The 16,274-nt window shown below is 46.4% G+C and overlaps 2 protein-coding genes across 4 annotated transcripts in view; both read right to left on the bottom strand.

Moving 5' to 3' along the window:
* The window catches only part of LSM6 (LSM6 homolog, U6 small nuclear RNA and mRNA degradation associated), a 64,449-nt gene that overhangs the window by 40,000 nt on the left and 8,175 nt on the right, over positions 1-16,274 (bottom strand). The gene's annotated exons all lie outside the window — the stretch shown is intronic.
* On the bottom strand, positions 2,973-12,730 carry REELD1 (reeler domain containing 1). 3 transcript variants are annotated; one of them, XM_057416738.1, is made up of 7 exons: positions 12,475-12,730; positions 10,720-10,937; positions 9,577-9,799; positions 7,789-7,958; positions 6,801-7,089; positions 6,094-6,157; positions 2,974-3,697 (listed from the first exon to the last, which is right to left on the bottom strand). In XM_057416738.1, the coding sequence occupies exons 2-7, from the start codon at positions 10,934-10,936 to the stop codon at positions 3,116-3,118; spliced, it is 1,545 nt and encodes a 514-aa protein (XP_057272721.1). In that variant the 5' UTR covers position 10,937; positions 12,475-12,730; the 3' UTR covers positions 2,974-3,115. The 3 variants fall into 3 exon arrangements, with proteins under 3 accessions (XP_057272720.1, XP_057272721.1, XP_057272719.1); XM_057416737.1 differs by lacking the exon at positions 12,475-12,730 and having other exon boundaries at positions 2,973-3,697; positions 7,804-7,958; positions 10,720-11,115; XM_057416736.1 differs by lacking the exon at positions 12,475-12,730 and having other exon boundaries at positions 10,720-11,115.

Here is a 16,274-nt window from a genome sequence, read left to right on the forward strand (position 1 = left end):
GTGGAGCAGAGGAAAAGCAGGAATTACAGTGAAAAGAAATAGTAAAATGAGCATGCAAGGAAGGGTGTGATGAACGGGCATGTCTGTATGCAAGCTGGTTATTTCTAGTTGGTTTTTTAGTAGGTTGGCTTTTAGTTAGGATAGCTCAAGCACTGTAATGTTAGCAGAGGATTTAAGCCGTAGCAGTTTTCACTGCCAAAACTGTGTTTGATGCCTGCCTGGTTGGTGGGGAGACATGAGGATAGGTGTTCATTAGTGCTGAATGTGGGCTGCTCTCCACACCTTTAGTTGGTAATTGTGAGCCAAAGCCCTGTCACTTTGCTGAGGGATTGCAGCCCAAAGTGGGTCACAGTCAGCTGTAGGCTGGCCTGTCCTGGAGGAACTGTTATCCCCAGGTTCCAGCAGAATGATTGTGACCAACACAGTGATGCACCCAGAGAGGGAAACAAGGCAAGTCTTTCACTTGTCCCTCCACTGAATATTAGAATGGTCTGTGCCTTTCTTTTCCTAATCCTGTCTTTTTTTTTTTTTTCCCCTCCTAAATCTGTTCCAAATGTGAGCACAGATTAATTTCCATACAAGACATGTCAATGAAGAATGGGGGTGTTTGAATGGTTTGCCTTTTAATAACTTAATCAGTGCTTATGGTTTTAATAGCCTTAAGAAAAGATAAAACCCCCATCCCTCTTGTCATGGCAACTACAATAAACAAAACATCATTCAGAAGTCAAGAAAAAAAACACAAGCACTTTAGGTCTCAGCCAAGTCTGCAAAGTAGCAAAACTCATTACTAATTCAAAGGAGCTGTGTCCCTCAGAGCTCACCATTACTGGTTTTACTGCTAATAATATTGAAGCTGCATAAATTTAACAGAAGGAAGAGTTTGGCAGAAGGCAGAGTGTTGTTGAAGTGTGGCTGCCTTAATCAAACCTCTCCAGGCTGCTCAGGTCAGCCTGGCAGGAAGTGGTGCTGGGTCATGGGAAAGGGGCTGGGTAAAGGAAGGTCATGGTTTTGTAGCTATAGCAGTCTGGTAACATTAAGCCTAGAAAGACAGTGGAAGAGGCCATAGGTATTTGTAATTTATTCATAAACAGCTATACCATCACAGGAAACTTTTTCAAATAATATGTGATAGTTCTTTAAATATTTAAGAGTTTGTTGACCTATTTTCTCAGTTAATTAGGATTTTTTTGGCTGCATTAACAATGACTTGAATGCAGTCTGCTTTAGTCGCTATGCAGTTTGGTTACACTGGCTTACAGGAACATGATTTCTTTCTAAGGCATATTGCACAAGAGAGGCATGCCATTGGAAGTGTCTAGACTTGTACTTAAAAACCTGTGGACTTCCTACTAGGCAATGCTTAAGCTCATCTTGGTGAACATAAAACCTTTCACCTAGCATCCTTTTCAGTCCTAAAACTAATGTCTTTCCAGTTACAGCACTATCCTTGGTTACTCTGCAATGGAAGGGCCATGATGTGGCAGCCCTTCTCTTCAAAGTACAATGGTTAAGACCATCAAGCTCATCTCTGCAAGCTGCATTTGTGAGTACACTTTGTTTGTTATTTATTTTGCCCAAGAAGTTAACTTGATAGAAATTTGGCCGTGTGTGTAATGCAAAACATCATGTCACTAATCACAGTACAGTAGCATGGTCAGAAACTAGCTCTTTTCTGAATGCTAATGGACAGTGCTATTAGCAAAAGATGCACTACATTCATCCCACTGAAGGGGTTTCAATAGAAGAACTCATCTATGTCCCTCCTGTCTCCTCTGGAGTCAATGGCAAGGTAAAGGAGGTGTGAGAGCAGAGCTTTGACTGACTATCCAGTGTGAAGATAGACATTCAGTTTTACATGGCCACAGGGCCCTCCTGACAGAGAGAGAAGTTGTCATGAGGAAGCATGTGTGAGCCATCAGGGTCACATCATTATCTGCTTAGCTCACGGGGGATTGCTTCAGGCTGCAAAATAAGCTGCAGCACCAAAGTTTAAGTCATTACATAGCTTGGGGAACATCTGTGCTCCCCTCCCTGGCCCTGAAAAGAACTCCAGAAGGAGTGATTCCTGCACTCTGCAGGGCTCTAAAATACACATCTCAAGAGGATCACTATCAGGACCATTTCTGTCTCTTTCAAAGCTGCAGTCAAATAAACTTTTGCTGTTGTTACCTCTCCTTAAAAAGTGTCAAGTATCTTAATGTTTTCCAAGGCCTGTTTAGTGGCATCCTGAAGAAAAACACATGGTTGGAGAGAAGTTTGCACAAACTCAGAGCACAAGGATGATGTTAACTTTCCGTGCAGCCTTTGCTGGGTTTCTCCAAAGTGACCTGGCAAGGGTACTTCTCAGTGCATGTTTCTGCACAGAGTGTTACTGAGCTGACTCGAAGAAAAAGACTAAGTAAATGCCAGCTGTCAGGCTTCAACAAGCTTCCTCATCAGGTGCAAATGGACAGGAAAGGTTTTCTTCCATTTGCACCTGATGAGGAAGCATGTTTCTCCCCCAAAAGCTGGTGTTCGCCACTCTGTGCTTCACTTCCACAGATCAATTCAGTGTTTTTTGAATCAATGCTCTCCACTAATGAGTTACTGCTTTTTATATTCAAATTGAAACTTAAAATCTGCTGGCAAATATTTTGTCATCTGAGAGATACCAAGTGCACAGAATCAAACTCGTAAGCTCGTCAGTGAGAATGGTTGGGTTTATATCAGGGGTTTCTAGTTCCTAGAAAGAAACATAACACCAGAAACTTTTGCTGAGATTAAACAGGAGACAGTACTACAACGTGGAGAAAGAATTTCTATTTTTGGCTACACCCTTAAGGCAACAGAGGAAGTGTATGTCATGGCTGCAGTGACAGCTAATGAGCAGATATACAATATTAATTGCAGTAAGTGTAACACTGAACTATCTATCAGCTTCTTTTTTCTTAGCAGCTGTAGCTTAGATACTTTCGACTAACACGTCTGTCTGAGCTGGCCACTTCGAGTTTGTCTACCTCTATGGCAGCACATAAAGGAAATACACCACTGCTTCCTATAACCTGTGCTGTACAGGCCAGGCTATTTTCACCTACACCGGCCTCTGAGGAGCAGCTTTTGGAGTTGCAGACGTTCAGATGATTGTCTTCTTCCCGCTGCTCGAGGGGCTGACCCAGTTATACTCAGTTTGCACCAGCACGAAGCTGTTCTCCCGGATCTTTCGGAAATGCATCACCTCCCCGTTTTCGCTGACCGTGATGACATCGGGGTCTTGCTCACTGAAGGAGACCTCCGTCCGCTTGTGGCAGTGCTGGGCACAGACACAGCGCACGGCAGCTGCCAGTGCCAGGCCCAGGGCGGCAGTGCAGACCAGGAGGATGCCGAGCTGGGCTGCAAGGAGCCTCGTCCCTCTGCCAGGGTCTTCCCCGTTCCCAGGAACAGCGAAATCGGGAGCTGGTCTGGTCACCCATGGCAGGGTATTCCCTCCCACTTCCTCCTCCTCCTCGCCCCTGGCACCTGCCTTCTCTGGCTGTGGTGCCAGTTTTCTTTCTGCCATTTGCCTTGAAGCTGATGACAAATTGCTGGCAGTATTAGCATTGCCAAACCAGGCTGTTGTCACAGCAGCATCACCCAGGTGAGTGTGTAGGTGTGGGGCAGAAGGAGATGCTGTCACAATGTGGGAGGCTTCCAAGATGTTCCCACTCTCGGTACTGGCCTTTGAAAGCAAAAACATGATGAGATGTCCAGTGAGAGAAAGGGGATGATCAGGGTCTTACTAGCTACATCATGGTACAGTTCAGCTCTATAGTTCTCACACCCAGGTATCCCCTCACCTTGAAATAACCCTGCTCCATCCCCTGGTTGCTCAGTAGCTTTTAGAAAATGAGGCAGATTCAACCCTGCTCCATCCATATCAGAATAGCCAAGAAAGGGATAAGGCACTGGGAATTGGTCCCAGGGAGCCAAGGCAGACTGGACTGAAGGAGTAGAGGTGAAGCACACAGGTGGAGAGGAAGGTCATGGCTTTGCCTAAGTGAACGTCTGCAGCTACCGTGGTGGTGGCATTTTTGTCAGGCATCATTATCACCCCCAAAAAATCACTTAATAAACAATTCCCACCTTAAGTGATGACCTGTGAGGGTCATGCCAAAAGGACAGGCGAGATCTTCCTGGCCAAGCCTCATGTTTAGGGTCACACTAGGCCCACAAGGTTTCAGTAGGACCCCGCTGAGGCTGTGGATTGAACTATGGAGCAGAGGGACCCAGGAGACTTGGGATGGCCTTTGACATCAGTGGTTTTGGGGCAGTCACACACAACCACTGAACTCTCCCCAAAGCCCATCTTGCTTTCTCAGTCTACACAGCCAGTTCGAAACCTGCTGCCTCTCAGTTTTGCTTAACCACCTGTTTTAGTGGGAATAACCATTCTTGCACGTTCCTGTTCCTAGGGGCTCTGTGTGGTGCCATGCACCTTGTTTTATCTGTCACAAAATAACAGCTGCTTCACACCGGTTGTGCAGCCCCGGCTTTGCAGATATCATCCAGGGTTAACTGTGAAACAATCATACGATTTAGGAGACCCCCAATGAATTTTTCTATTCCCACTGTGCACCTGAGCCCCCATCCAAAACCTGCAAAATGTGCTGGAGTTTTTTCTTTGTCTCCACTGAGATTTGGATCTGGCCCTCAGCAGCTGGCACCTCTCCAGCCTGTCCAGCCCAGCAGGCTTTTTCACACATCCATTAATTACACCAGAGAAACTCTCGCCCTCTACCATCACTAGTGATTTCTAAAGCTTGCTGGGAAGAGTGTAACAGGAGCACAAAGCTGAGGTAGGAGCCCTGGCAAGCTGAGAAGTGAAGAAGGGGAGGGGCAGAGCATCCTTTGTTGAAGAGATACTTTCTGAAGGTGCTAGTAAAATACAGGGGCAAATAAAAGGCATTCTGTGGCTGAACTGCAAACTAGTAGCTGGCTGGCAAAGTTGGAATTGCATATGTATGGATCACTTGCCCTCAAAATGCAAATGACATACTGTAAAGATATACTGCAGGATTTGAGACTTTGGGATAGAAAATTGAATTGCCTCACAAGTCCTTGCTTCATTCTCTGCTGCATGCCCCCTTCCTCTTTTATTTTCTGTGAGATTACTACTCTTCCTCCTGTGGCATCCTGCAACCCAGATCTAGTTCTTTATTTTCCTTGGTTTTTGATTCTCTCCATCCCCTGCACATTGGACTTCCAGCTGTCCCTGATGAGAGCACCTCACTCCTGTGGCTAACCCCACCACCACCACCTCTGCCTTTCTAGTTCATCCAACCTCCTGAGCTGACCCTGTCCTCAGAAAGCATACAGCTTCCTTGGCCATCCCCAGGAAAGATGAAGCCTTTGATCTCTGGTGAACATCATGGGTGGTACCTATCCAGCACCTCTGGAAATGAACATCATCTACAACTACCTGAAAGGAGGTTGTAGTGAGGTGGGGGCTGCTCTCTTCTCCCAAGTAACAAACAATAGGACAAGAGGAAACAGCCTCAGGGTGCACTGGGGACATTTAGATTGGATATTAGGAGAAATTTCTCCACAGGGAGGGTAATCAGGCGTTGGAACAGGCTTCCCAGGGAAGTGGTGGAATCACCTCCCCTGGAAGTGTTTAAAAACCATGTAGATGAGGCCCACAGTGATATGGTTTAGTGGTGGTCTTGGCAGTCCTGGGATAATGGTTGGACTTGATGATCTTAAAGGTCTTTTCCAACCTAGCTGATTTTAAGATCTCAGTCTTCCACAAGAATAAAACTAATATTCCAGCCCAGTAGCAACCAGCAGCCTGCAGTCATGTCTACATATGGAAAAGTTATTTTTGATAGTTTTTACAGCGGGACTTTTAAAAACCAGGGCAGCAGGCTCAAAATGAAAACAAAAGAGCTATAAAAGCCAATTCCCAGTTCAAGTAAAACAAAAAAGTAGACCTCTTAACAGTCTCTGTCTAATTTTAGTCATTTATGAGAGCTATACAGGCTGCTTGGTGCTGCGATGCAGTAGAGAAGACAGCCTCCTCTTCTCTTAGACCCTTCTGTCTTTGGAGAAGACATCCTGCCCAACCTGGGTGCTTACCTGCCCATCTTCTTTACACATCAAACACAAGCGTGGGGTGGCAGCACTGGCAGTGCTCCCTGCCCTAAGAAATGGACAGAGGAAAGGCAGGGTTAGTAGATAAGACATGTCACGCGGGAACCCCTGCACCACCAGAGAAGTGTGCTGCTCCCTAAAGTTGCCTCGGGATGCTCACCATCAACATAGACCATATGGGGCTGTATTCTTAGTAATTCCTGATCTTTTATTCCTATCTGCATTGTTTTCACCCACAGTATGAAGTGTTGCATGAAAGCTTATGCAGCCCAAACCCTGTAAGACTTCGGAGCAGACATCCTCAAGCCCAAATTTCCTAATTGCTTTGAATCTTTTCTTCCTTTTTGCTGCACATGGAGAAATAAGTCTGCTGAGTTCACCATTTCATTGAATATTTTATGTGCTTTTAGAAAAATACTGTAGCAGTCAATAGCTTTTATCATGGTTTTCAGCCACCCAGCCAGTTCTCTGCTGGACTGAGCAGCACAGCATTGGTTTTTAAGAGTTTTAGATTTTCTCCCTGTCACTTTCCAAAGCATTACTCCTCAAAATTTCAACAAGCAAATACTCTCATTCCTCCCTCCATGCCAGAGACACCTTCCTACATGGACCCTCACTCATTCACAGGGAAACTAGTACTATTTTCCTTCTCCGAGGGCTGGAGAAACACCTCTTCCCACCACTTAGCTTACCCGTTGGGGGTGCTGTAGCTGGAGGCATTGTCCTGGGGCAGGAGCTCTTGTATGGCAGCCGTGGTGCTGGGGTCTTGAGTGGGGAGGGACAGCTCCAACCACTGGCTGCTGGCCCCACCGTTCCCACCAGACACAGCCCGTGAGGGCCGGGCCAGCTGCTTTGGCTCAGCAATGGGATGGGCACCAAAATCTGGCTCTGGTGTCAGCACTGCTGTGGTGCCGGTGGGGCTGGCAGGAGGCACTGTGGTGTGCAGGGGGAAGCCAGTGGCAGCTGCAGGAGAGGTGGGACCTTGTCCAGCATGGAGACCAAACAAGAAGCAGGGTGAGAGGAGCAGAAGTCTATTGTCCATGGTTTGTTTATTTCAAATCCCACTCGGTGCTAGCATTTGCCAGGAAGGATTGTAGCAGTGACTTTTTTTGGTTTTTGTTTTCATGTCACTTAATTTTAAGTGGGAACCCAGATGGAAAGCAAAGCAGCAAAGCCTGCTGCCTAAATTATGGCCAAGTAAAATAATTAGAACTCAGTCTTGGGGCCATGCCAGAAATGCTGAGAAACACATCTGATTTGGGTATAAGTAAATTCTTGGGGCATTTTACTGACCAAAGGTTGCATAAACACAGCTAAATATATACCTGAAGGAAAACAGATTTAGAGATGAACTTATTCCTTTATCTAGACAGCATTGTGAATTGCACTTGTTTGTCTTCAGGAGCTGAGATTATAGGTAAAGTATGTTGCATTTTTGGGTTTGCATTGAAATCATAATATCTGGTAATCCTGTTTATCTTTCTGGTACCCTCCCTGGAGCTGACTCCATCAGCTCAGACGCTGACCCATGCCCTCACTTCACGGGGTTTGGCTGATCTCCCTGATGGCCACAGGATTTAAACGGGTCCCTCCAGCTTGTTTGGGTCACTTGTGTTCAGTGCTTGCCTGGAATAAGCTGTAAAACTACCCTGCGGGAAGCGGTCGATAAGAAACACGTACCTTTGCTCGCCATACCTGTGGGGTCAGCTGGTCTCTGCAAAGGAGTTACAGCAGTTACAGGGTCAGGCCTCTCACTGCTGCCAGCAGGCATTTTGTTTTGCCCTCGGTGAGCCACAACAGCAGATTCAATCTTTGCCCAGTAAACAAAGTATGACTGGACTACAGAGATGCTGTTAAAACATAATTAGGCAAGAATTTACTGACTCTATGGCATGAATAAAACATCTGACTGTTTAGCTAATCACAAAGACTGGTTTGATCTGAAGACAGAAGTGATGCAAAAGTATTCTAAAGGATTAGCCTGTCACAGGTTTTATATTACAAATAAAGATACCAGGTCCCATAAGAAAGATATGGGGTGAAGAACCACCACTTGTAGTTAAGATCAGTCAAAAAACTGTGTAGGAACTTAAATTTTTTGTAAAAAAAGCTTTTATCTTTGCTGTGTTGATAGAAGCACGTTTGGAAAACTTGGACTAGCTCTGCTTCTGATCTTCCGTAGGCAGGGAAACAACAGTGGTATTTACTAATTAAAACAAGTCAATGTAACTTGTACAAACAGCAGAATAGGTAGGGAAAAAAAAAAAAAAAAGGCCTCTCTTCTCAGCCCTCTGATATTTGGGTCTGCCCAACCCTCTGCTTTTTGTCAGGTGCCAAAATTGCACTGGCCAACCTTTAACTATTCACCCAGAGGGCCTTATTTAAGTTGAAGATCTGGGGAGAATTTCAGCTGGGATTGCTCAGCTGCTTCTGAGAACTAGCTAAAAGGAAACTGACTCAGGTTTTCCTGTGCCAGATGATTCTTATACAGCATTTTTAAACACAACAAGGAGTTCTTCCAGATGCTGTGACAGGGAGAAAAGGGAGAGGCTACCAGAAACCAGCAAAAGCCAGAGGGTGAAGGAAAGATCAGAGTGGGGGGCTAGGAATAGGTGTTGTTGAATTTGGGTTGGGTTTATTGGGTTGCTTGAGTTTTATGTGTTTTTAACAGTATTTCCCAATCTAAAACAACAGCCAAAAACCGGAAATGCCAAGCAGCAGTATTTCCGTTTCAATGAATTTGTGTTGAATCACAATGAGATGCACAAGCCCCTGCACTCACCAGGACGTTTATGTTTTGGGGAGCAGCCAAGCATCTGGCCAAGCACCTTCCAAGCGGTTTTGTAAAGTCAAAACATTACAAGTTCATATCTTCCAAAATGAAAGAGATGAAATGTGCTTCCTCTAAGACAGACAGTTAGAAAATTTTTAATTTCATTCCAAATCAGAACTAAATTATTGGGTAGTTTGAGACAGTGGTGTCAAGTTTTGACCCAGTGCTCATTCTCTTTTCCTACTGTCAATAATTCTGGTTGTATTTAGCAAAATGTAAACGATCCACTCATTTTTATTTACTTTTTAAACAGAAGAGATATGCAAGATTATCTTGTAGGCAGGGAAGTCCTATGGGCTGTGTCGTTTAGAAGGACATGCAACCTGATCACAGTTCTAACTTTCTGCCTTAATGTTCCTATTCCTAAGTGCTTAGGCTGCCATCTTCTAGTGTGATTATTCTGGGAAAATAGTGACCATGAAAATAAAAAGCAGCACTGCCCAGTAGATACAAATAGTAATTTATGAATTTATGTACCAGCTGGGATAGTGTTGCAGCATTTGATAAGTATTTGACAAGTATTTAGCTATATGGTGTTCAAGATATGTAAACCACTGTACTGGACAATAGAAAAATAAAGTCAAGCCTTTAACCAAGAAGACACGAATTCTGGTTAGGAACCAGCATGTACTTACAAAAACTTGATGTCTCCAATGGGTTGGTCTGGTGCTTTCCATACGAAGGATAGGTTTCTCTTCAGCGACTTGTCCGAGTGGGTGACAGTGTCACCATCTTCAAAGCAAGCCAGCAGCTTGGAACCAGGAGGGATGAAGATGAATGTGCCACTAATTTCATCGTTAGACACTTTGCGAGCTTGAAGCAAAAAGCCCATAAAATCCCTGGTGCTCCTCACTGTCACTGCAAGACAAAACACAGGACACAAATGGATTTGTCTCATAGTTATGGGGTGAATTGCTTGCAATGTAGTTTCCAGTGGTATCACTGAAACCAAAAGAAAACCATGTGGAACAATACTAAAAACATCTTATCGTCATCGCCCTCATGGTCTGTCTTGGACATGCTGGATTCAGGAGGATAGACTTTACCTTTGACTTTGCAGGAAGTAGTTGCATGGAAAATTTGCTTGAGTCTTTCCTGCCTCTCCCCTTGATTATAAGCTGCTAACCACATTGCATTAGGCTGCATGCAAAGGTTTGCACGCTGCCCTAAGAGGGGTTTTATTTTGCATGGGGATGAGCAGGCAAGTGGCCTGGCTGAGGAGCAGTGCCTCTCAGCTCTGTCTGCATCTGCCTCAGGAGCAGTGATGCTGTGGATAGGGCATGCTGCCCAACCGTACCGAAGAGTCAAGCAAGTCACTCAGACCCCTTTGTGCAGTGCAGAGCAGGGAATGCGACTTTACCCTCTGGAGGTGCCTGTTGCATGTGGTGAGGTGTGGTACGGTTGAGACACAGTTGAGATAAATGAATCCCATCCAAAGCATCCAAATCTACTGGCTGCCTCCAGCAAACAGCCGGTCTGCAGCATGGTGAAAACCTGGAGTCAGCCATCACCTGAGAAACCTTAGGCCTAGCGCTGCAAATGGAATCCCTCTGTAAACGCATTTGTTTCCTCCCCATGGCAGGGGGTTTTAATTAGATGATCTTTAATGTCCCTTCCAACCCAAACCATTCTATGATTTGTGATTCTATGATGAGAGAGGTAGTATAGCTCACTCAGAGCAGTTATCCCTCTTCCCAGCCATCACAAAAATCAATACCATCACTTGACATTAGTCATCATATATTTTTCAGATTCAGGAATGAGCAGCTGTTCCTTACCTAGAACCTTGTCTCCTGGGGAGTAGAAGGACATGTTGGTGTGGACAGTAACATAGTTGTTTGGGCTGTGCAGCTGTGCTCTCAGGTGTCTGGGCATCATGTCAGTGCAGGCAGAAAGGCTTGCACCATGTGAGAAGGCAGCCACGTAAGAGACCAAACACAAGGTTGTGCATGCCCAGCCAACAATGGCTATGTGGGCTCTCCTGCTGTCCTCCATCCTATGGTGGAAAACAACCAGCAAGTTCACTTCAAAGTAGTGGTTTCCATAGCCTTGTAAGCCCATCTGGTGTCTTTGAATTAGGTGAGCTCCAGAGCTTCCCACAGCCTTTAACCAAAGAGAATAAGTGATCTCTGTGGCACACGGAGCCACTTTGGCTATCCACAGCATTTCACATGTTTAAGTAAATTGCAGAGACTGGGGAGGGAAAGGGCACTTCTTGCAAAGTTGCCCATGGAGGGAGCTGCCAGGGAAGATTTGCTCTAAAAAGTCTTGTAGCATTTAGAAGGAGGCTCCATATGACTGTGCTCAGCACCCACCACCATTCCCACCTCATGTACAACCTGATCAATGGGGGAAGCATTTACCCTTAGACCTGCAGAGCTGCTACAGGTCCCATGGCTCATGGGGCTGGTGCCCAGCACAAAGGCTCTCCCTGCCCACTGGCACAGAGCTGTGTCGCTGCAGGGACAGGATATGGTTGCCCCTTGCTCCAGCCTGCAGGAGCATGAGACATCTTTTAACAGCCCACACATTGCAGCTTGGAAGTGCCAGGCTGCTTGTGACCATTGGACTCATCCTCTGCCACCAGCAGCATTTCAGCTTGTATTTGTGGGTCAGGGCTCACTGCTGCTGACAAGAGGTCTTTGAAATCAGCACTGGAAGCCTGAGATAAATGGCAGCCATTTTGGCTAATGCCAAGATTTCTCCTTATTCTCCAATTTTTAATCCAAGCAAGTGTCTTTTCTCAGCATGGTCCAAGTTTAGTATTTGGCATACTGTGTCTTTAGTACCTTTAGTACCTCTCAGCTTTGCCAGCTGGCACAAAACACATTTCCAGATTAGTTGGGGTGTTGTTATTCTGATTTTTCAGAATGCACTTTTGAAAGTGAAGCTGAAGGATGAGTGCACCATATTTATTGTAATAGATATCGTAAGCAGGTAGTCCTGCTTTTAATGTAGCACTTTCTAACATCTTTTCAACATGCAGTTTTTCCTGGCTTAGATCTTGTTATGCTTGCTCAATAAGTAGATTTAAATAAATTGGAGGAAAACAGAGGCTGAGGAGGTCTAGCTTACACCTCCATCTCTAGTGCTTCTGAAACTCGCTAGCTCGCTCTAACAAACCACCACTGCACACAAAACAGCTCGTGCCCAGCCTGAAGCAGGGAGCAGATGGATGCAGTTTAACCTTCCACAGCCGAGCACCATGCCCCTCCAACCAGTTATGTGTCAGAAGGCGGCTGTGGGAGTCACACTCCCACAAGCTAAATAGCCCTGTTAAATACCCCAGTCCCCACACAGTGGCAGGGTGCCTCCTCCTCAGGCACACCTACACTTCCTTTGCTGGATGTGATTTCTTGCTGAATCTCACAAAGTCCTCCTGCACAGCAGCTCTTTCCCATGGGTGTTTCCCAGTCTGTGCCCTGCTTCCCATCCCTCCCTGCCCGCCCCCCCCCAAGCACCCTCCCTGCTCAGCACAGGGAGTAGGGCCGTGCTCCCTGGAAGCCACCTGGGCTGGTGCCGCTGGCTCTTACCTCGGGACACGTCTGCCGCTGGGCTTGCTGCCGCTGCTGCTATCCCGGCCTGCCAGAGACCCATCCTTTCAGGGACCTTCTTCACTTTCTCCTCTAATGGGAAGCGCAGCAGCTGTTACTGCTAATACCCACCACCTACGGCAGCTCTCCACCAGTGCCCAAATCCTGCCTTAATCATATTAGCTTTCCTTCTCACATCCCACACCCTGGTTTGTTTGGGTTTTTTTTTTTCACATCTCCAAGCTTCTCTAATGAAAACAAAAGCAACTAGCCGGGGGGGGGGGGGGGGGGGGAAGGGCAGCAGCAACCCATGGAGTTTGTGTGGGACTCACTTGCAGAGATGCAGAAGGATCAGACTCTTGCTTGCCTCGTTTCTCTCCACATACAACCCCCATTCAGTGCTGCCTGAAGCTTTGCAAAGCAAAGCAAAGTCAGCTCCCTCTAGCCCGTGACCCCCGAGAAATGTGTCCCGTCTCTCATGCTTACATGGGAGTTATTTTGGCAGTAGAAGAATCTTGCTAGAAAGGCCAGGAAGGTGCTTCCTACAGACCAGCCCTGCCAGGAGGAGCCATCATCATGCCACAAACCCACCAGAGCTGGCACAGTAGTCTCAGCAACTGATACGTGTGACTGTCTCTTGGCACATGAGCTGCCTTTAACTCCAGGGTGACACCACTGCAGCTTGCCTGAGATAGGCTGCAGCCATGCCAGTGCTGAGACACAGAGCTGATCCTATCCCTGGGTTTCCAAGCTCCTCCTAGGATCCACCTCATCTCTGCAGGCTGCTCTGGTCATTAGGACTCTCTCCAGACCCTGGCCACTGTCACCAGGCTCACTCCTCTCGCTGCCAGCAGCTCCTTGCTCACAATGGGTGGAAATTAGGGTTCAACTTCTCGTCATCATTAGAGACATCATTAGGAGACCTGAACAAACTGCTGGTAGCTTGTGGACTCAAGTAGGGATAAAGGAACAGAGCAACAGCCCCATCAGCTGGCTGGCTTTTCTTCAGCTAGCAGACCATTTAAAGCAGTCTCAGATGTCCTGGGCCACTCGGAGGGGGGCTGGTCATGTGGTGCAGGAAAGCTATTGATGGAGGGGCAAAAGAGTGCTTATGCCCTTTTGTCCTACTACTCCTCAGATAAATGTATGTCTGATAGCTGAATGAGTTCACACTCATGTCCCTGTAGGACACCACAAAGCTCTGTCCTGTCCCGTGACTGAAGGAGATACACCAATGCATAGGTGACACCACTCTGTTTTTTCTGTGCAGCTCCAGGGGTGCCTATATTTGATCTTGCTTAGGGGTTTGACCAGTGTGGGAGTATGTGCAGAGCAGATACCACACTGACCTCTGCCTGGGGTGTCCCCCAAAAACTGGAGGCAGGCTTGCAGACACCCCACTCATTAGTGCTGCTGCCATCAGCCTGCCCTGCTCTACAGCCTGTCGTTCAGCAGTGAAATGATGCTGGGCTGGCACTGAGGTACTGCCACTGACATCCTAACTCTCATCTCTTTAACTGGTTTGACAGTATGGAAACTGATGGTCCTGAGCTCTCAGTAGCCTGCTGTCTGCATTTGAAACAGGCCTTACAGTCACTGAATTTCAGGATATAATGCAAGTTTTACAGTTTTCTTTCCTTTTGTCAATGGAAGCAGAGAGTAGCAGGGGAAGGGAGAAAGAGTTTGCATTACTGCTCCTGTTTCAGTTTGTAATTGCCCACCTTTCATACACAAAAGAGAGTAACCTTTATGCTACATTAGTGAGTAATCTTTTCCTAAAACCAACTGGTCTCTTACGGCTTTTCCTTACTAACTTGCTTCTAAGCTAAACTATTACTTGCTTGTAATTCCAGTGTAATAAACAACAGACCTCTGATACTCTGCAGGGGAAACACCAAACACATCATAGCCATTCTTGTGCAGTGGACAGGTCTGAAAACAATATTCCACCTAAGTAGGTCTTTGCATCATGGCATGGTGTAACAGCATCGCATGGTCTTCTTCAGCTGCTGCCATGATTTGGGCACGTTTTTATTATGCCAGCTCCAGTGAGGACCATTTCTCCACCGGCTGCCATCTGAAAAAGGGGAAAAAGCAGCAGAGTGCAGACCCTGAAACAGCACTGTTGGGTGCTCCCTGGAGCTCTGTGCAAAGCTACGGGGAGAAGGGCAAAGAGCTTCAAACAAATGAGACCCAGACCCAACCCAACTGTAACAGCACAGGATGCACTGCTGTACTGAACTGGCCCTGCTGGCTCCCGAAGCTTGTGGTGGTCTCTGGGCAGGCCAGGAGGTGCGGCTGAGGGGCTGCTGCGTGCAGGGTTAGCAGCACCAGTCAGCAGAACTGCATGGCACTGCTTGGAGGCAGCATTAATTGCTGGGCTGATCTGAAATACAGCCTTACGCAGAGTTCATCCTCACTGTCTGCTCTCTAGCAGAAGAACTCGGTGGCTTCAAAGCTGCACTCAAACCAAATGTCACAGTCATCTCCTCCTTAGAGACGGAAAAAGCCTGTCACAGTCATTACTGTGACACATGCACCTACAAGCAGCCTTGAACTGCGTGTTCAAATGCCAAGTGACAGACAGATGTTTCCAGTAAGAAATAGAGCCCTCTCCATAGCCTCTGGTTGCATCACCCACCAGGACAGCATTGCCTCAGCCTCCTCTGACCAGAGTTTTAACCGGCTGCAGTCACTTGCGCTCAGCCAGGTTCTGCATATCACTCTGACAATAGGGCCCAGGCAGACACAAGAAGGCCATGTGGCACTGCTGTCACTAGGAGAGGTTTGCCTCCTTCCTGTCATAAATTTCTGCATTAGTAGGAAGTTGGAGACTTAAGACAACTTATACTCTGCCTATTGTTTTCTCAGCAGCCTGTGTATCATGGATTTCTATAATAACAAACCCCCTGGGATTTTAAAATAGCACTAGGAAAAAACTGTGCATGCTGTGTAATAACTTGATAATTAAAATAGGCTATAAACCATATAACTGAAATTTCATCAATAAAGGGCACAGAAGGCTTATAAACCCAGTTACATCCCAGGCTCTTTGATGCAGAAGCTTTCTCTTTCCTGCTTATTGCTTCTACATCTCCACATCATTGGGGCACAACAAGGACAGCAGACTTGGAGCAGATGCAGTGGAGATCAGTTTGCAATATGGGCATGGATGTGAGCAATCCAGTTCCGACACTGAAGAGCAAGCTGGTTGCTTTACTGACAGGTTGAAAACTGCTTTGCTACCGCAAAATAATAAGGGTTATAATGAGTTAGAAGTCCTTCCTGGTCAGCTAGTGGCCACCTGAATCCTATGAAGAAAGTCTGGGGGCAGTTAGAGTGGGTAGGTTGATTGAGTGTTTCAAAGTGGCAACAATTAGTTGAGTCAGATCACAAGGAACTGATCATTAAAACAGTAAAGATGGCAGCCCCATCTAATTTGATAAGATTGCATGTCATCTTTAGAACAAAGAGCAGTCTGTGAGAAGAGTGGCTAAAAGACCACAGCAGGAGAGCAGCAAAAACCTGCGGTAGTCCCACAGGGAGAATGGAGAACAATGCCTACACACTAGCATCTTAGGGTTGACCTAGGGATGTCTGTGGCTCTGTGTCTGGGGACACCAGGGAAAAGAGGATGTTTCTCTGACATCTAGTTAGGCAGAAGGTTGGCAGAAGTATTGTCAGGTCCTTCCACTTCTAACCAGTTGACTGTTCTTGCTATTCTTGTATCACACTTACTGAAGTGGGACAGTGGATACAAATTTTACTGCTGAGAATGACCTAAGACATACGTGCAACAT

Source organism: Pezoporus wallicus, unplaced genomic scaffold (genome assembly GCF_028554395.1).
Source record: "Pezoporus wallicus isolate ANWC-B61680 ecotype Strahan unplaced genomic scaffold, APGP_CSIRO_Pwel_v1 contig_7904, whole genome shotgun sequence".
NCBI lineage: Eukaryota > Metazoa > Chordata > Aves > Psittaciformes > Psittacidae > Pezoporus > Pezoporus wallicus.

Excerpts from the sequence above, each read along its gene's own strand:
- REELD1 (XM_057416736.1), bottom strand. The coding sequence starts at position 11,107 with ATGCTGTGGATAGCCAAAGTGGCTCCGTGTGCCACAGAGATCACTTAT. Across the intron at positions 7,090-7,788 it reads CACAGGTATGGCGAGCAAAG|GTCCCACCTCTCCTGCAGCT; the intron begins GTACGTGTTTCT and ends ATGCTGGACAAG. Across the intron at positions 6,158-6,800 it reads AGCTACAGCACCCCCAACGG|GGCAGGGAGCACTGCCAGTG; the intron begins GTAAGCTAAGTG and ends TCCATTTCTTAG.